The sequence below is a fragment of the Ammodytes marinus genome, assembly GCF_949987685.1.
Source record: "Ammodytes marinus genome assembly, chromosome: 21".
Lineage (NCBI taxonomy): Eukaryota > Metazoa > Chordata > Actinopteri > Uranoscopiformes > Ammodytidae > Ammodytes > Ammodytes marinus.
In genome coordinates, this window is record NC_137225.1 from 25,137,856 (window position 1) to 25,150,355 (window position 12,500).

The 12,500-nt window shown below is 38.8% G+C and overlaps 2 protein-coding genes across 2 annotated transcripts in view; both read right to left on the minus strand.

Annotated features, from left to right (window-relative positions):
* Positions 1 to 778: 778 nt before the first annotated feature.
* Positions 779 to 4,364, minus strand: LOC307267795 (uncharacterized protein). The gene is made up of 4 exons (XM_080050195.1): positions 4,239 to 4,364; positions 3,203 to 3,311; positions 2,207 to 2,281; positions 779 to 2,029 (listed from the first exon to the last, which is right to left on the minus strand). The coding sequence occupies exons 1-4, from the start codon at positions 4,315 to 4,317 to the stop codon at positions 1,741 to 1,743; spliced, it is 552 nt and encodes a 183-aa protein (XP_079906321.1). The 5' UTR covers positions 4,318 to 4,364; the 3' UTR covers positions 779 to 1,740.
* A 7,132-nt stretch (positions 4,365 to 11,496) lies between these two features.
* The window catches only part of LOC307267636 (uncharacterized protein), a 2,593-nt gene continuing 1,589 nt past the window's right edge, over positions 11,497 to 12,500 (minus strand). Inside the window, exon 4 of the mRNA XM_080050020.1 lies at positions 11,497 to 12,361. Coding sequence (XP_079906146.1) covers positions 11,974 to 12,361 — 388 coding nt within the window. The 3' untranslated portion in view covers positions 11,497 to 11,973. The remainder of the gene's footprint in view (positions 12,362 to 12,500) is intronic.

Consider the following 12,500-nt stretch of genomic DNA (forward strand, 5'->3'; position numbering starts at 1 on the left):
CTCTATTAACTTTTGTTTGCTTTAAAGGTGCTCTGAGGATCTTTTCAGTGTGTGTTAATTCTAGCGCCCCCTTTGGACAAAAGCGGTAGTGTTTTTACTACACCAGCTGTTGTTCCTGGGTGAGCGTATACCCATGACAAAGGCATTAAGAAAAACGATATAAAAATAGCATTCTTTGCACTGATGGTCTGGTTTGCTGTTACATGTAATTTATGATCATCAGAGGAAAAATTTGACTGTTTCAGAAATATTTAAAAGTTCCTTGTAGCTACTTTAAAAGACATTGTTAATAATTTCTACTCTTTTGTCTGTATTGACAACAAAAGAAATACATTTAAACCTCCAGTCATTGTGGGTTCATCAGTGATCTAACCATTAACCACAGCAGCTGCCACACGGGTTTCATATTTGATATTTGGGGCGACTGTGTCTCAGGTGGTAGAGCGGGTCGGCTGATGATCGAAGGGTTGGAGGTTCGATCCCCGCCCTGCCACCTGTGTCATAGTTGTTGTGTCCTTGGGCAAGACACTTCACCCACCTTGCCTCGTGTGAATGTCGATAGTTAGCCTGCTGCTATCGGTGTATGAATGTGTGTGTGAATGGTAACGTGGGAAAGGAAAACAGGTCTCCCTTGCAAAAGAGTCTTCGGTCTCAATGGGATTTACCTGTATAAATAAAGGTTAAAAAAATAAATAAAAATAAAATAAAATTACGTTGATAAAACTGTATGTGAGAAAAAAAACGAAAGAACACAGGATGCAAGGTCACAAATGCAACTTTTATTTCTTTAAATATGTTCATGGTTTCACAACTTACAACGTGCTTTGTACTTCAATAAATACAGTAAATACTTTTATGAAGATTTGTCAATTAAATTAAACTAATAAATAATTTCACTCATTTAGAGAAAAGTATAAATTGAAAGAAACTACATAGAAACTACATTTTCAAGTGTTATAAGATTCGACATTATTATTTCTTCCGTCAGAGTCTTCCGTTGAGGCTGTAACCTACTTTTTTAAATTTAGTCAAACTAAAGTAACATTCAACTTTAAACCTGCAGTGTGTAGAATTTTGGGTTTTATTTCCTAGCAGATTTTGTAGAAAGTAATTATAATATCCATAAGTACATTTACTTTAGTGCATAATAGCTGAGAAAAATGTTTTGAATTATTATTTTTTTCCTTAGAAAGGGTCTCATATATGTCCATATTTCTGCATATTTTGGACCAAGGCCTAGTGCCGCCATCTTGAAAGTGTCATAGTTGGAATGTCATCAGGTGCATTGTTTAAAATTTTGAATTGTTCTTGTCCTTGAAGGCCACTGTAGCTTCTGTTATTATTCTAAAGTGGTGGGGTTACCCAGGGAGCGTTGCATTCTAGAACTTTGTAGAACTTTCTTGATGATGTCATATTACACACTGCACCTTTAAAGGTGCTCCGAGGAACTTTCAGTGTGTGTTCATTCTAGCGCCCCCCTTTGGACTAAAGCGGTAATGTTTTTACCACGCCAGCTGTTGTACCTGGGTGAGCGTATTACCCATGACAAAGGCATTATATAAAAAATATATAAAAAATAGAATTCTTTGCACTGATGGTCTCGTTTGCTGTTACATGTTAATTTATGATCATCAGAGGGAACATGAGACTGTTTCAGAAATATTTTAAAGTTCCTCGTAGCACCTTAAAGGCAGGAGGAAGTAATCTATAGTCTAAGTTGGAGGTTGAGAAGGCGCTGGTCTACTCAAAGTCATTTTCGGAGAAGCTTTCACCCAAAGGGGAATCGGTCTGGGATGTGGAATGGATAGATTGAAGAGAGGATGATAAAGGAGTGGTTGATGGAGGGATGGTGGATGGAGGGATGGTGGATGGAGAGATGGTGGATGGAGGGATGGTTGATGGAGGGATGGTTGATGGAGGGATGGTGGATGGAGAGATGGAGGCAGTGGATGTTATGATGGAGAGCAGAGAGACGGGAGACGTTGGAACCACAGATGAAGCAGCAGCAGTGGCCTGAGCTTTAGCTTTCCTGAGAGAAAAAAATAAAAATATATTAGACAATAAGTTTGGGATTGAAGGACTGTGTGTGTGTGTGTGTGTGTGTGTGTGTGTGTGTGTGTGTGTGTGTGTGTGTGTGTGTGTGTGTGTGTGTGTGTGTGTGTGTGTGTGTGTGTGTGTGTGAAATCAACTCGTATAATAAACTCACTCGAATGCCCTGATCTTGGCGAGAACCCATGGAGCCTTCACATAACTGCAGAACAGACCGCTCTCCGTTTGAAAACTACACAAAAGACAAAATAAAAAGTTTAACATCAGAACTTCACACTCTTTTCGTAAAAAATACAGACTGGCCCGAGTAGTATAATGTACAAATAAATAAGTTAAGAAAACTCACATTTTCAAGGCTCTTTTGTTGAGAACAATTATCATTTATATGTAGTTTAACTTTGAGTATATGGGCCAACTAAGATTTCCAAAAACTTTACGTTGTGCCAACTCGTTTTAAATAAGACAAAAGATAATCAGTTGGCTTAAACCTGCAGTGTGTAGAATTTTGGGTTTTATTTCCTAGCAGATTTTGTAGAAAATAATTATAATATCCATAAGTACGTTTAATTTAGTGCATAATAGCTGAATATTTTTTTTTAGAATTATTATGTTTTTCCTTAGAAAGGGTCTCATATATGTCCATATTTCTCCATACTTTGGACCAAGGCCTTGTCACCGCCATTTTGGAAGTGTCATAGTTGGAATGTCATCAGGCGCATTGTTTAAAATTTAGAATTGTTCTTGTCCTTGAAGGCCACTGTAGCTTCTGTTATTATTCTAAAGGGGTGGGGTTACCCAGGGAGCGTTGCAATCTAGAACTTTGTAGAACTTTCTTGATGATGTCATATTACACACTGCACCTTTAAGAAATATCGGCAGTTTTCCTTCAAACAAAAATCTAGTGAAGACAGTTGCCTTGTAACTTTTTCATTTCTACAGGCTAATAGAGGATCTTATTTATATATATATTTTATAATCTGCCATATTCAAAAGCATGAATGTAAGTAAGTAAGTTAAATGGATTTATATAGCACGTTTCACAGACAGAATAGAATGCGTTAAAAAACACAACAGATAAAATAAATAAAACACAAGACAGAAGTTACCCACAAGTTAGCCTATGTTACACACAGCATTGATATTGTTTACTCACATGACAGCGTTGACACAGTCGTGGTTTGCCTTCTGCACCAAGTATCCTGTGATGGGTTCAGTTAGCTCCTGTCTGTTCACCGTCTTACAGCAGGTCGCTAGCTTCTCAGCTGGAGAAACGACACGGATAAAAGTTAGAAAAAATACATTGGGAAATCAAATAAATACAAAATATGAAAGATAAAAAAAAATTAAGTAAATGTTAAAAAAATCATTAAAATTTTATACAATAAAGTAAATTTTACACAGAGCTTAAACCTGCAGTGTGTAATATGACATCATCAAGAAAGTTCTACAAAGTTCTAGAATGCAACGCTCCCTGGGTAACCCCACCCCTTTAGAATAATAACAGAAGCTACATTGGCACTAGGCCTTGGTCCAAAATATGCAGAAATATGGACATATATGAGACCCTTTCTAAGGGAAAAAATAATAATAAAAAAAAAAAAAATCAGCTATTATGCACTAAATTAAATGTACTTATGGATATTATAATTACTTTCTACAAAATCTGCTAGGAAATAAAACCCAAAATTCTACACACTGCAGGTTTAACGTAATAAAATGACAAAAATAAAATAAAACATTGAATATTCTAATTTGCTCAGATAAATAGAATTATAAACAGTATAAATAATGGGACATACTGCACAAGACATTACTAAAAACTTACACAAAGAAAGAAAGTTCAAGAAAATAGTTTTCAAATAAGTTACAGCATTAAAAAAATACTGCCTATCTGACCATCAAATCAAATCAAATCAGTTTTATTTGTATAGCCCAAAATCACAAACACATTTGTCTCAGTGGGCTTTACATTCCATACAATATGATACAATATGATACAATATGACACCCTGCCCTTACACCCTTAGCTCGGCTGAGAAAAAACTCCCAGTAAAAACCCTTTACCGGGATTAAAAAATTTAAGAAATCTCAGGGAGAGTCGACAGAGTCCATACATGCAGTTAAATGAATGGCGTTAAGAATCAATCTCTAGATAACTTGTAACTATTTAACCAAACGCATATTCTCACCTGCTGATCCATACTGAACCACTGCCATCACGACGAGAGCGACAAGCGCACTGTTCAGCTGACTTCCACACTTAACCATTTTCACAAAAATATTAAAACTTAAACACAAAACTAAAAGGATAAATAGTGAATAAATTAATCTATAGCTAAGCTGGTCCTTCCTTTTACCAGAGAGCTTCTTGGTGAACTGAAAATCGTCCTCAGACATCGGATACTTAAAGACCGCAAAAAGCAGAAGTGTTCCCTCCGGTTTGTGAGTCACCTTCCGACGGCTATCCGGATATTTCAACATTTTTATGAATGACCAACTGCCTGCTGCTGCTTACATGGGGTTTCCATTGAATGACAAACAGAAAAAAATTATTCGGAAGCACTTTCTTTCTTCACAGCGGTTTCGTTTGGGGAAAATGAAGTCACGGATTTTTCTTGAAATTTAAAAGTGGGGAGTGTTAGGAATCCCTTGTAGGCCAGAGGTCACCCTTAACTTCCAGCAGAAATATCTTTCTTTTATTCCATTTTGTTATAGTTACCTGTAACTCTGATGTTTTTAATCATATTGTTGTTTCTTATTGTTGTTAAACCTGCAGTGTGTAGAATTTGGAGTTTTATTTCCTAGCAGATTTTGTAGAAAGTAATTATAATATCCATAAGTACATTTAATTTAGTGCATAATAGCTGAATTTTTTTTTTTTATTATTATTTTTTCCCTTAGAAAGGGTCTCATATATGTCCATATGTCTGCATATTTTGGACCAAGGCCTAGTGCCGCCATCTTGAAAGTGTCATAGTTGGAATGTCATCAGGTGCATTGTTTAAAATTTAGAATTGTTCTTGTCCTTGAAGGCCACTGTAGCTTCTGTTATTATTCGAAAGGGGTGGGGTTACCCAGGCAACGTTGCATTCTAGAACTTTGTAAAACTTTCTTGATGATGTCATATTACACACTGCACCTTTAACCTTCCTATTATATATATTTTTTTTATTTTTGCTAGCTCTTAATCCTCATAAATCAAAATCAAAAATCAACCAACACCCTCTCATGTCAGCACATTTGTTAAAGATTTATTAAAAAGAGTTGAGGGATGCATCAGAAAACACTACTGCAAACTGGTTCAGGGTTTACCGTGAATCTAGTTCTTTTCTTTTCCTACCAACAGTGGAGCGTTTACAGCTGGATCACATTGCGCTTGTGGTGTGTTGGTACTTGCCCTCCGCTCCGTAGAGTCTCAGTAAGTGGGGGTGTTAGGAATCCCTTGTAGGCCACAGCAGGTCATCCTCAACCAATGAAATCTTACCATAGCACATTTATTAAAGCTTTAAAGCTGGGGTAGATGATTTCTGATTGGTCAAAGTTAACATGAGCTGTACACTTTGACCAATCAGAGCGAGGTTACAGTTCTCTGTTCTTATTGGCTGTTGGGACTGGCCATTCACTTTGGCACAACATTGTTGGTGTAGAGCGTGTCAGGTAGGGACCATAGGGGAGGGACCAAAGAGAACAAGTGGAGCGGTTGAGGTATTTGAATTCAAATTTCTATCCCAACTGCCATTTTCTCCCCAAATCCTCCACCCCAGCTTTAAAGGTCCACATGACATATAGTCTATTTTTTTTTTTTTACTTATTTATTTTTCAATCTTTATTTATATACAGGTTAATCCCAGTGAGACCGGAGACTCTTTTTCAAGGGAGACCTGTTCCCATTCACACATTACCATTCAAACACCGATAGCAGGCTAACTATCGGGAGCAATTTGGGGTTCAGTGTCTCTTTGCCCAGGGACACTTGGACATGTGGCGGGGAGACGAGGGATCGAACCACAGACCCTGTAGTTGAGGGGACAACCGCCCAACCCACTTTGCCACAGCCACCCCATACTGCATTATACTGTATATATATACAGTGGAGGAAATAAGTATTTGATCCCCCACTGATTTTGTAAGTTTGCCCACTTACAATGAAATGAGCGGTCTATAACTTTAATGCTAGGTTTATTTTAACAGTGCAAGACAGAATATCAAAAAGAAAATCCAGAAAATCACGTAAAAAAAAAGATATAAATTATTTTGCCTTTCATTGAGGGAAATAAGTATTTGATCCCCTATCAAAGCATTGCTTAGTACTTGGTGGAGAAACCCTTGTTGGCAAGTACAGAGGTCAGACGTTTCTTGTAGTTGATGACCAGGTTTGCACACATCTCAGGAGGAATTTTGGACCACTCCTCTTTGCAGATCCTCTCCAAATCTTTGAGGTTTTGAGGCTGTCGCTTGGCAACTCCAAGCTTCAGTTCCCTCGACAGATTTTCGATGAGATTTAGGTCTGGAGACTGGCTAGGCCACTCCATGACCTTAATGTGCTTCTTCTTGAGCCACTCCTTTGTTGCCTTTGCTGTATGTTTTGGGTTAGCTGGAAGACCCATCCATGATCCAGTGACCTGGCTGAGGGAAGGAGGTTGTCAGCCAGTATGTCACGGTACATGGCCCCATCCATCTTTCCCTCGATGCGGTGAAGTCGACCTGTCCCCTTAGCACAGAAACACCCCCAAAGCATAATGCTTCCTCCTCCATGCTTGACGGTGGGGATGGTGTTCTTGGGGTTGTACTCAGCATTCCTCTTCCTCCAAACACAGCGTGTTGAATTAATACCAAATAGCTCAATCTTTGCAATCTTTGTTTCATCTGACCACATCACCTTCTCCCAAGCATTCTCTGAGTCGTTCAGGTGTTCATTGGCAAACTTCAGATGTGCCCTCTTGAGCAGGGGGACCTTACGGGCGTTGCAGGATCTTAAGCCATTACGGCGCAGTGTGTTACCTATTGTTTTCTTGGTGACTGTGGTCCCAGCTGCCTTGAGATCATTAACAAGCTCCTGCCTTGTAGTTCTGGGCTGATCCCTCAACGTTCTCATGATCATTGAGACCCCACAAGGTGAGATCGTGCATGGAGCCCCAGACCGAGGGAGATTGATGGTCATTTTGTGCTTCTTCCATTTTCTAATAATCGCACCAACAGTTGTCTCCTTCTCACCCAGCTTCTCGCCAATGGTCTTGTAGCCCATTCCGGCCTTGTGCAGGTCTACAATCTTGTCCCTGATGTCCTTAGACGGCTCTTTGGTCTTGCCCATGATTGAGAGGTTGTAGTCTGATTTATTCTGTGGACAGGTGTCTTTTATAGAGTTAACGACAGGTGTCTTTTATACAGGTAACGAGTTGAGATCAGGAGAACTTTCTTAAAGTGAAAGGACTGTTCTGTGGAGGCCAGCATCCTTTATTGTTGGTAGGGGATCAAATACTTATTTCCCTCAATGAAATGCAAAATAATTTATATCTTTTTTTTTATGTGATTTTCTGGATTTTCTTTTTGATATTCTGTCTTTGACTGTTAAAATAGCATTAAAGTTATAGACTGCTCATTTCATTGTAAGTGGGCAAACTTACAAAATCAGTGGGGGATCAAATACTTATTTCCTCCACTGTATATGAATGGGTAGCAATGTAACTGTGAAAATGAGACTTTCCCAGACTTTCTCTGTATCCCCAAAACTCTTAGATCCTTTGTTTCTATGATAAAGGAATCCGGTCGAATTTTTAAGATATCCTACGTTATGTTTATTAAAGTTTGAAGTATAAAAAAAAAAGTTTTGAATTTATCAGAAAACACTGATGCAAACTGGTTTAAGGTTTATCGTAAATCTGCCTCTTTTCCTACCAATAGCGTTTATAACTTGATCGAAATGCGCTCGTGTGTAGTGGTTAGAGCCCCCCCCCCCCCTCCCCATACCCCCCACCCCACCCCACCCATAGAGTCTCTGTCCTCTTCACAGCAGACCCGGGTTAGAATCCAGCCCGGGATTTTGACAAAAAGTGAATTTGACAACATGCGTTCTCCAGAATCACTGACTCCACGTTTAACAAACAAATAAAGTGTGAAACCGCTTCATTTCCAACCAATCATCATCATGACCAACCATCGCTCATTTCTTGGATGAATGAGATGACAATTTTCGTTTAATACGAAACTGTTCACATTTCGAGGAAGTGGCTTTTCTGTCATGGAGACTTTTGCAATCACTGTAGGCAGGACTTGCTACTTGGTCATAATGTGCTCCACCCCAATGACACACACACATGTCACAACACGGCCCTGTAGTGTAGTTGTCTGTGTGGCAGGCGATTTCCCGTTATCTTTGTAAGTAAAGTTTTAGTGCCATGAGGTGGATTGTTTTATTATTGACATTTCCAGACTGAAGTAAAGCAGGAAAGACTTTGACAGATAGGAACATCCTGGATCTCATAAAGAAAACGTTATTAAAACACAAATGATGCATCTTTGTTATATGTTCATAAGGCAGACAGACAGACAGACAGACTTACGGACAGACAGACAGACAGACAGACAGGCAGGCAGACAGATGGACGGACAGGCAGACAGACAGACAGACAGACAGACAGACAGACAGACAGACAGACAGACAGACAGACAGAACAACAGACAGACAGACAGACAGACAGAACAACAGACAGACTTACAGACAGACAGGCAGACAGACAGACAGACAGACAGACAGACAGACAGACAGACAGACAGACTGACTTACGGACAAACAGACAGACTTACAGGCAGACAGACAGACAGACAGACAGACAGACAGATAGACGGACAGACAGACAGACAGACAGACCGACTTACAGACAGACAGACAGACAGACAGACAGACAGACAGACAATTGGCCACAACCTCATTTTGACTGACAGCAGACATCCTCTAAGCTCCACTAATAACTGCACTGTATCAGAGTGAAGGGATTGAATATGTTTCTCTTGGGTGTTTCCCTTTGTAGACGGTCCCTGTGCTCTCGTCTTTTTTTTTTTTTTTTTTAAGTCTTTATTGAACATGGTTAAAAAAAAATAATAATAATAATACAAACAAAAATAAAACAATTGAGCAGTAAAAAAAAGGAAAGAAATAAATAAAAAAACAAACAAATGGGATCTTAAACAACAAATACATAACTCAAATAATATAGTTCATGTTCAAAAGGGATAGGAAGAAGTTAAAAAAAACTTTTCTGGTCCTACCCCCTCTTATTTTTTATACGCCCGCTGCACATAGAGAGACATGTTATCAGTGGAGCTAGGGGCGACTGTGGCTCAGTTGGTTGAGTGGGTCGGCCGATGATCAAAGGGTTAGAGGTTCGATCCCCGCCCTGCCACCTGTGTCATGGTCGTTGTGTCTTTGGGCAAGACACTTCACCCACCTTGCCTCGTGTGAATGTCGATAGTTAGCCTGCTATCGGTGTGTGAATGGTAACGTGGGAAAGGAAAACAGGTCTCCCTTGTAAAAGAGTCCTCGGTCTCAATGGGATTTACCTGTAGAAATAAAGGTTAGAAATAAAAAGCTATAATGAATTATTATTTATTTATTTACTCTATTGAAGCTTTGATCACAGTTTGAATTAAAAAATATACGGTATTTAAACCAGTGAACTTAAAGCTGGGGTGGAGGATTTGGGGAGAAAATGGCAGTTGGGATAGAGATTTGAATCCAAACACCTCAACCGCTCCACTTGTTCTCTTTGGTCCCTCCCCTATGGTCCCTCCCTGACACGCTCTACACCAACAAAGTCGGGCCAAAGTGAATGGACAGTCCCAACAGCCAATAAGAACAGAGAATCGGAGCCTCGCTCTGATTGGTCAAAGTGTACAGCTCATGTTAACTTTGACCAATCAGAAATCATATACCCCAGCTTTAATTGCTAAATTCATTGCCTGCTCCTTCTGCAGACTAACTTCTAGCTGTATAGTTAAATTACATAGTAGTTTTCTATACAGCATTATGGATTTTTGTTTGTTCGCTTTTTTTTTTTTTTTTTTTTTTTTTTTTAACATATTTTTTTTGGCATTTTTATGCTTTATTGATAGTGTAGAGACAGAGTTGAAATGGGGCAGAGAGGGGAGTGACATGCAGAGAACGACCACGGGCTGGAATCGAACCCGGGTCCGCTGCTGGCCGAGGCCCATGGGGGGGACGCCCTATCAACTGAGCTAAGGGCGCCCCTTCGTTCGCTTTTTTCTCTCTGCCACACTAACTCCTCCTGCCTATCAATGCATCTGTCAGAACCATATACACAATGTATGTATATGAGGACAATCTGTTTAATATCTTTTAAAGGTGCAGTGTGTAATATGACATCATCAAGAAAGTTCTACAAAGTTCTAGAATGCAACGCTCCCTGGGTAACCCCAACCCTTTAGAATAATAACAGAAGCTACAGTGGCCTTCAAGGACAAGAATAATTCTAAATTTTAAACAATGCACCTGATAACATTCCAACTATGACAATTTCAAGATGGCGGCACTAGGCCTTGGTCCAAAATATGCCGAAATATGGACATATATGAGATCCTTTCTAAGGGAAAAAATAATCATTCTAAACATTTTTTCAGCTATTATGCACTAAATTAAATGTACTTATGGATATTATAATTACTTTCTACAAAATCTGCTAGGAAATAAAACCCAAAATTCTACACACTGCAGATTTAATCGATAATCAATGATTAGTGCCGTTATAGAGTATAAACTCATAGGAGACCGCTTAAAGCTTATCGTGTTTGCATGTGAGAAACAAGTCAGATAGGCAAAACAAATGACCACAGGATTCAGGATCACAGGAGCAACTTTTATTTCTGAGCAATAAAATGTTTTCATAGTTGCACAACTTCTGCTTTAGTTGAATCGTTGCCACAAGTTTTCAATTCAATAAAATAAAATAAATAGTCTAAAACACTTTCTCTAAAACAAACAAAAGAGTTCCCTTTTCTTACCCAAGATGCATTGTGCTAAAATAAGACAGTACACTCATCACAGTAACTTCAAACACTTGGTAATAAATACATGGATACTATTTTTTGTATCAGCCCTGGTAACTTAATTTAATTAATCAAATAAATAATTTAACTTGCTGAGCGAAGTAAGCATTGAAATAAACTAAAAATTCAGGTAACACTTTATAATAACTATCCGTTGTAACTCGTTAATAGATCATTTGTAAACTCTTAATTAATGATTATTAATGATTTGTTAAGTGTTTGTTAGCAGTTTGTTAAGGATTTATAACAATGGTAGATAGTTAATACCTTAATAATTGAATCAGTTCATCTGGGAGGTAATCCGAGATTAACTGATCACGTCACGTTCAAGTCCATGGCATGCACAGTGTGTATTGAGTTTATTTAAAAATATTTGAAAATGGGGCTGCCCTCAGTTGCCCATGCACTGTGTATAGTCTATAGCCTATTTCAGCCTCGTCGGTATCTCGGATTACCTCCCAGATGAACTGATTCAATTATTAAGCTATTAACTATCTACCATTGTTATACATCCTTAACAAACTGCTAACAAACACTTAACTAATCATTAATTAAGAGTTTACTAATGATCTATTAACGAGTTACAACGGATAGTTATTATAAAGTGTTACCAAAATTCAACATGAATAAATAATTCTAAATGATAACATTCTTACAGTAAAGTGCTATTTCAATCATATCTTGTTTGCTTCAGTAGTTGAGACCATAGTCGTTATAACTTCTCCTAGACATATTTCGTCTTTGCAGGACTACAGGTGGAAAATAATATATTTTTTTTAAACCTGGTACAATGCATCTCTCCTCTTCCTCTAAACAAGGCTAATGATTATTTTGTACATTGTCCCTGTTTTAAATAAAGTTACATCACTCGTTGTCACTTTCTGAGTAGGATTCGCCAGCGGGCATTTTTTCAGACGTGGATGGGACAGATGTTGATACAGGGGCGGAATCGGAGAAGCTTTCACCCAAAGGGGAATCGGTCTGGGATGTGGAACGGATAGATTGAAGAGAGGATGATAAAGGAGTGGTTGATGGAGGGATGGTGGATGGAGGGATGGTTGATGGAGAGATGGTGTATGGAGGGATGGTTGATGGAGGGATGGTGGATGGAGGGATGGTGGATGGAGAGATGGATGAAAGAGGTGTAGTTGATGGAGAGATGGAGGCAGTGGATGTTATGATGGAGAGCAGAGAGACGGGAGACGTTGGAACCACAGATGAAGCAGCAGCAGTGGCCTGAGCTTTGGCTTTCCTGAGAGAAAAAAATTGTAAAAAAAATTAAATTAGAGACAATAAGTTTGGGATTGAAGGAGTGTGTGTGTGTGTGTGTGTGTGTGTGTGTGTGTGTGTGTGTGTGTGTGTGTGTGTGTGTGAAGGGTGTGTGTGTGTGT

What these genes read in the sequence shown, in the direction of transcription:
- LOC307267795 (XM_080050195.1), bottom strand. Translation starts at nt 4,317, where the DNA reads ATGGTTAAGTGTGGAAGTCAGCTGAACAGTGCGCTTGTCGCTCTCGTC. An exon ending in GGTTCAGTATGGATCAGCAG is followed by an intron (nt 3,312 to 4,238) that starts GTGAGAATATGC and finishes TCGTTTCTCCAG; the next exon opens with CTGAGAAGCTAGCGACCTGC. An exon ending in GCCAAGATCAGGGCATTCGA is followed by an intron (nt 2,030 to 2,206) that starts GTGAGTTTATTA and finishes TTTTTCTCTCAG; the next exon opens with GAAAGCTAAAGCTCAGGCCA.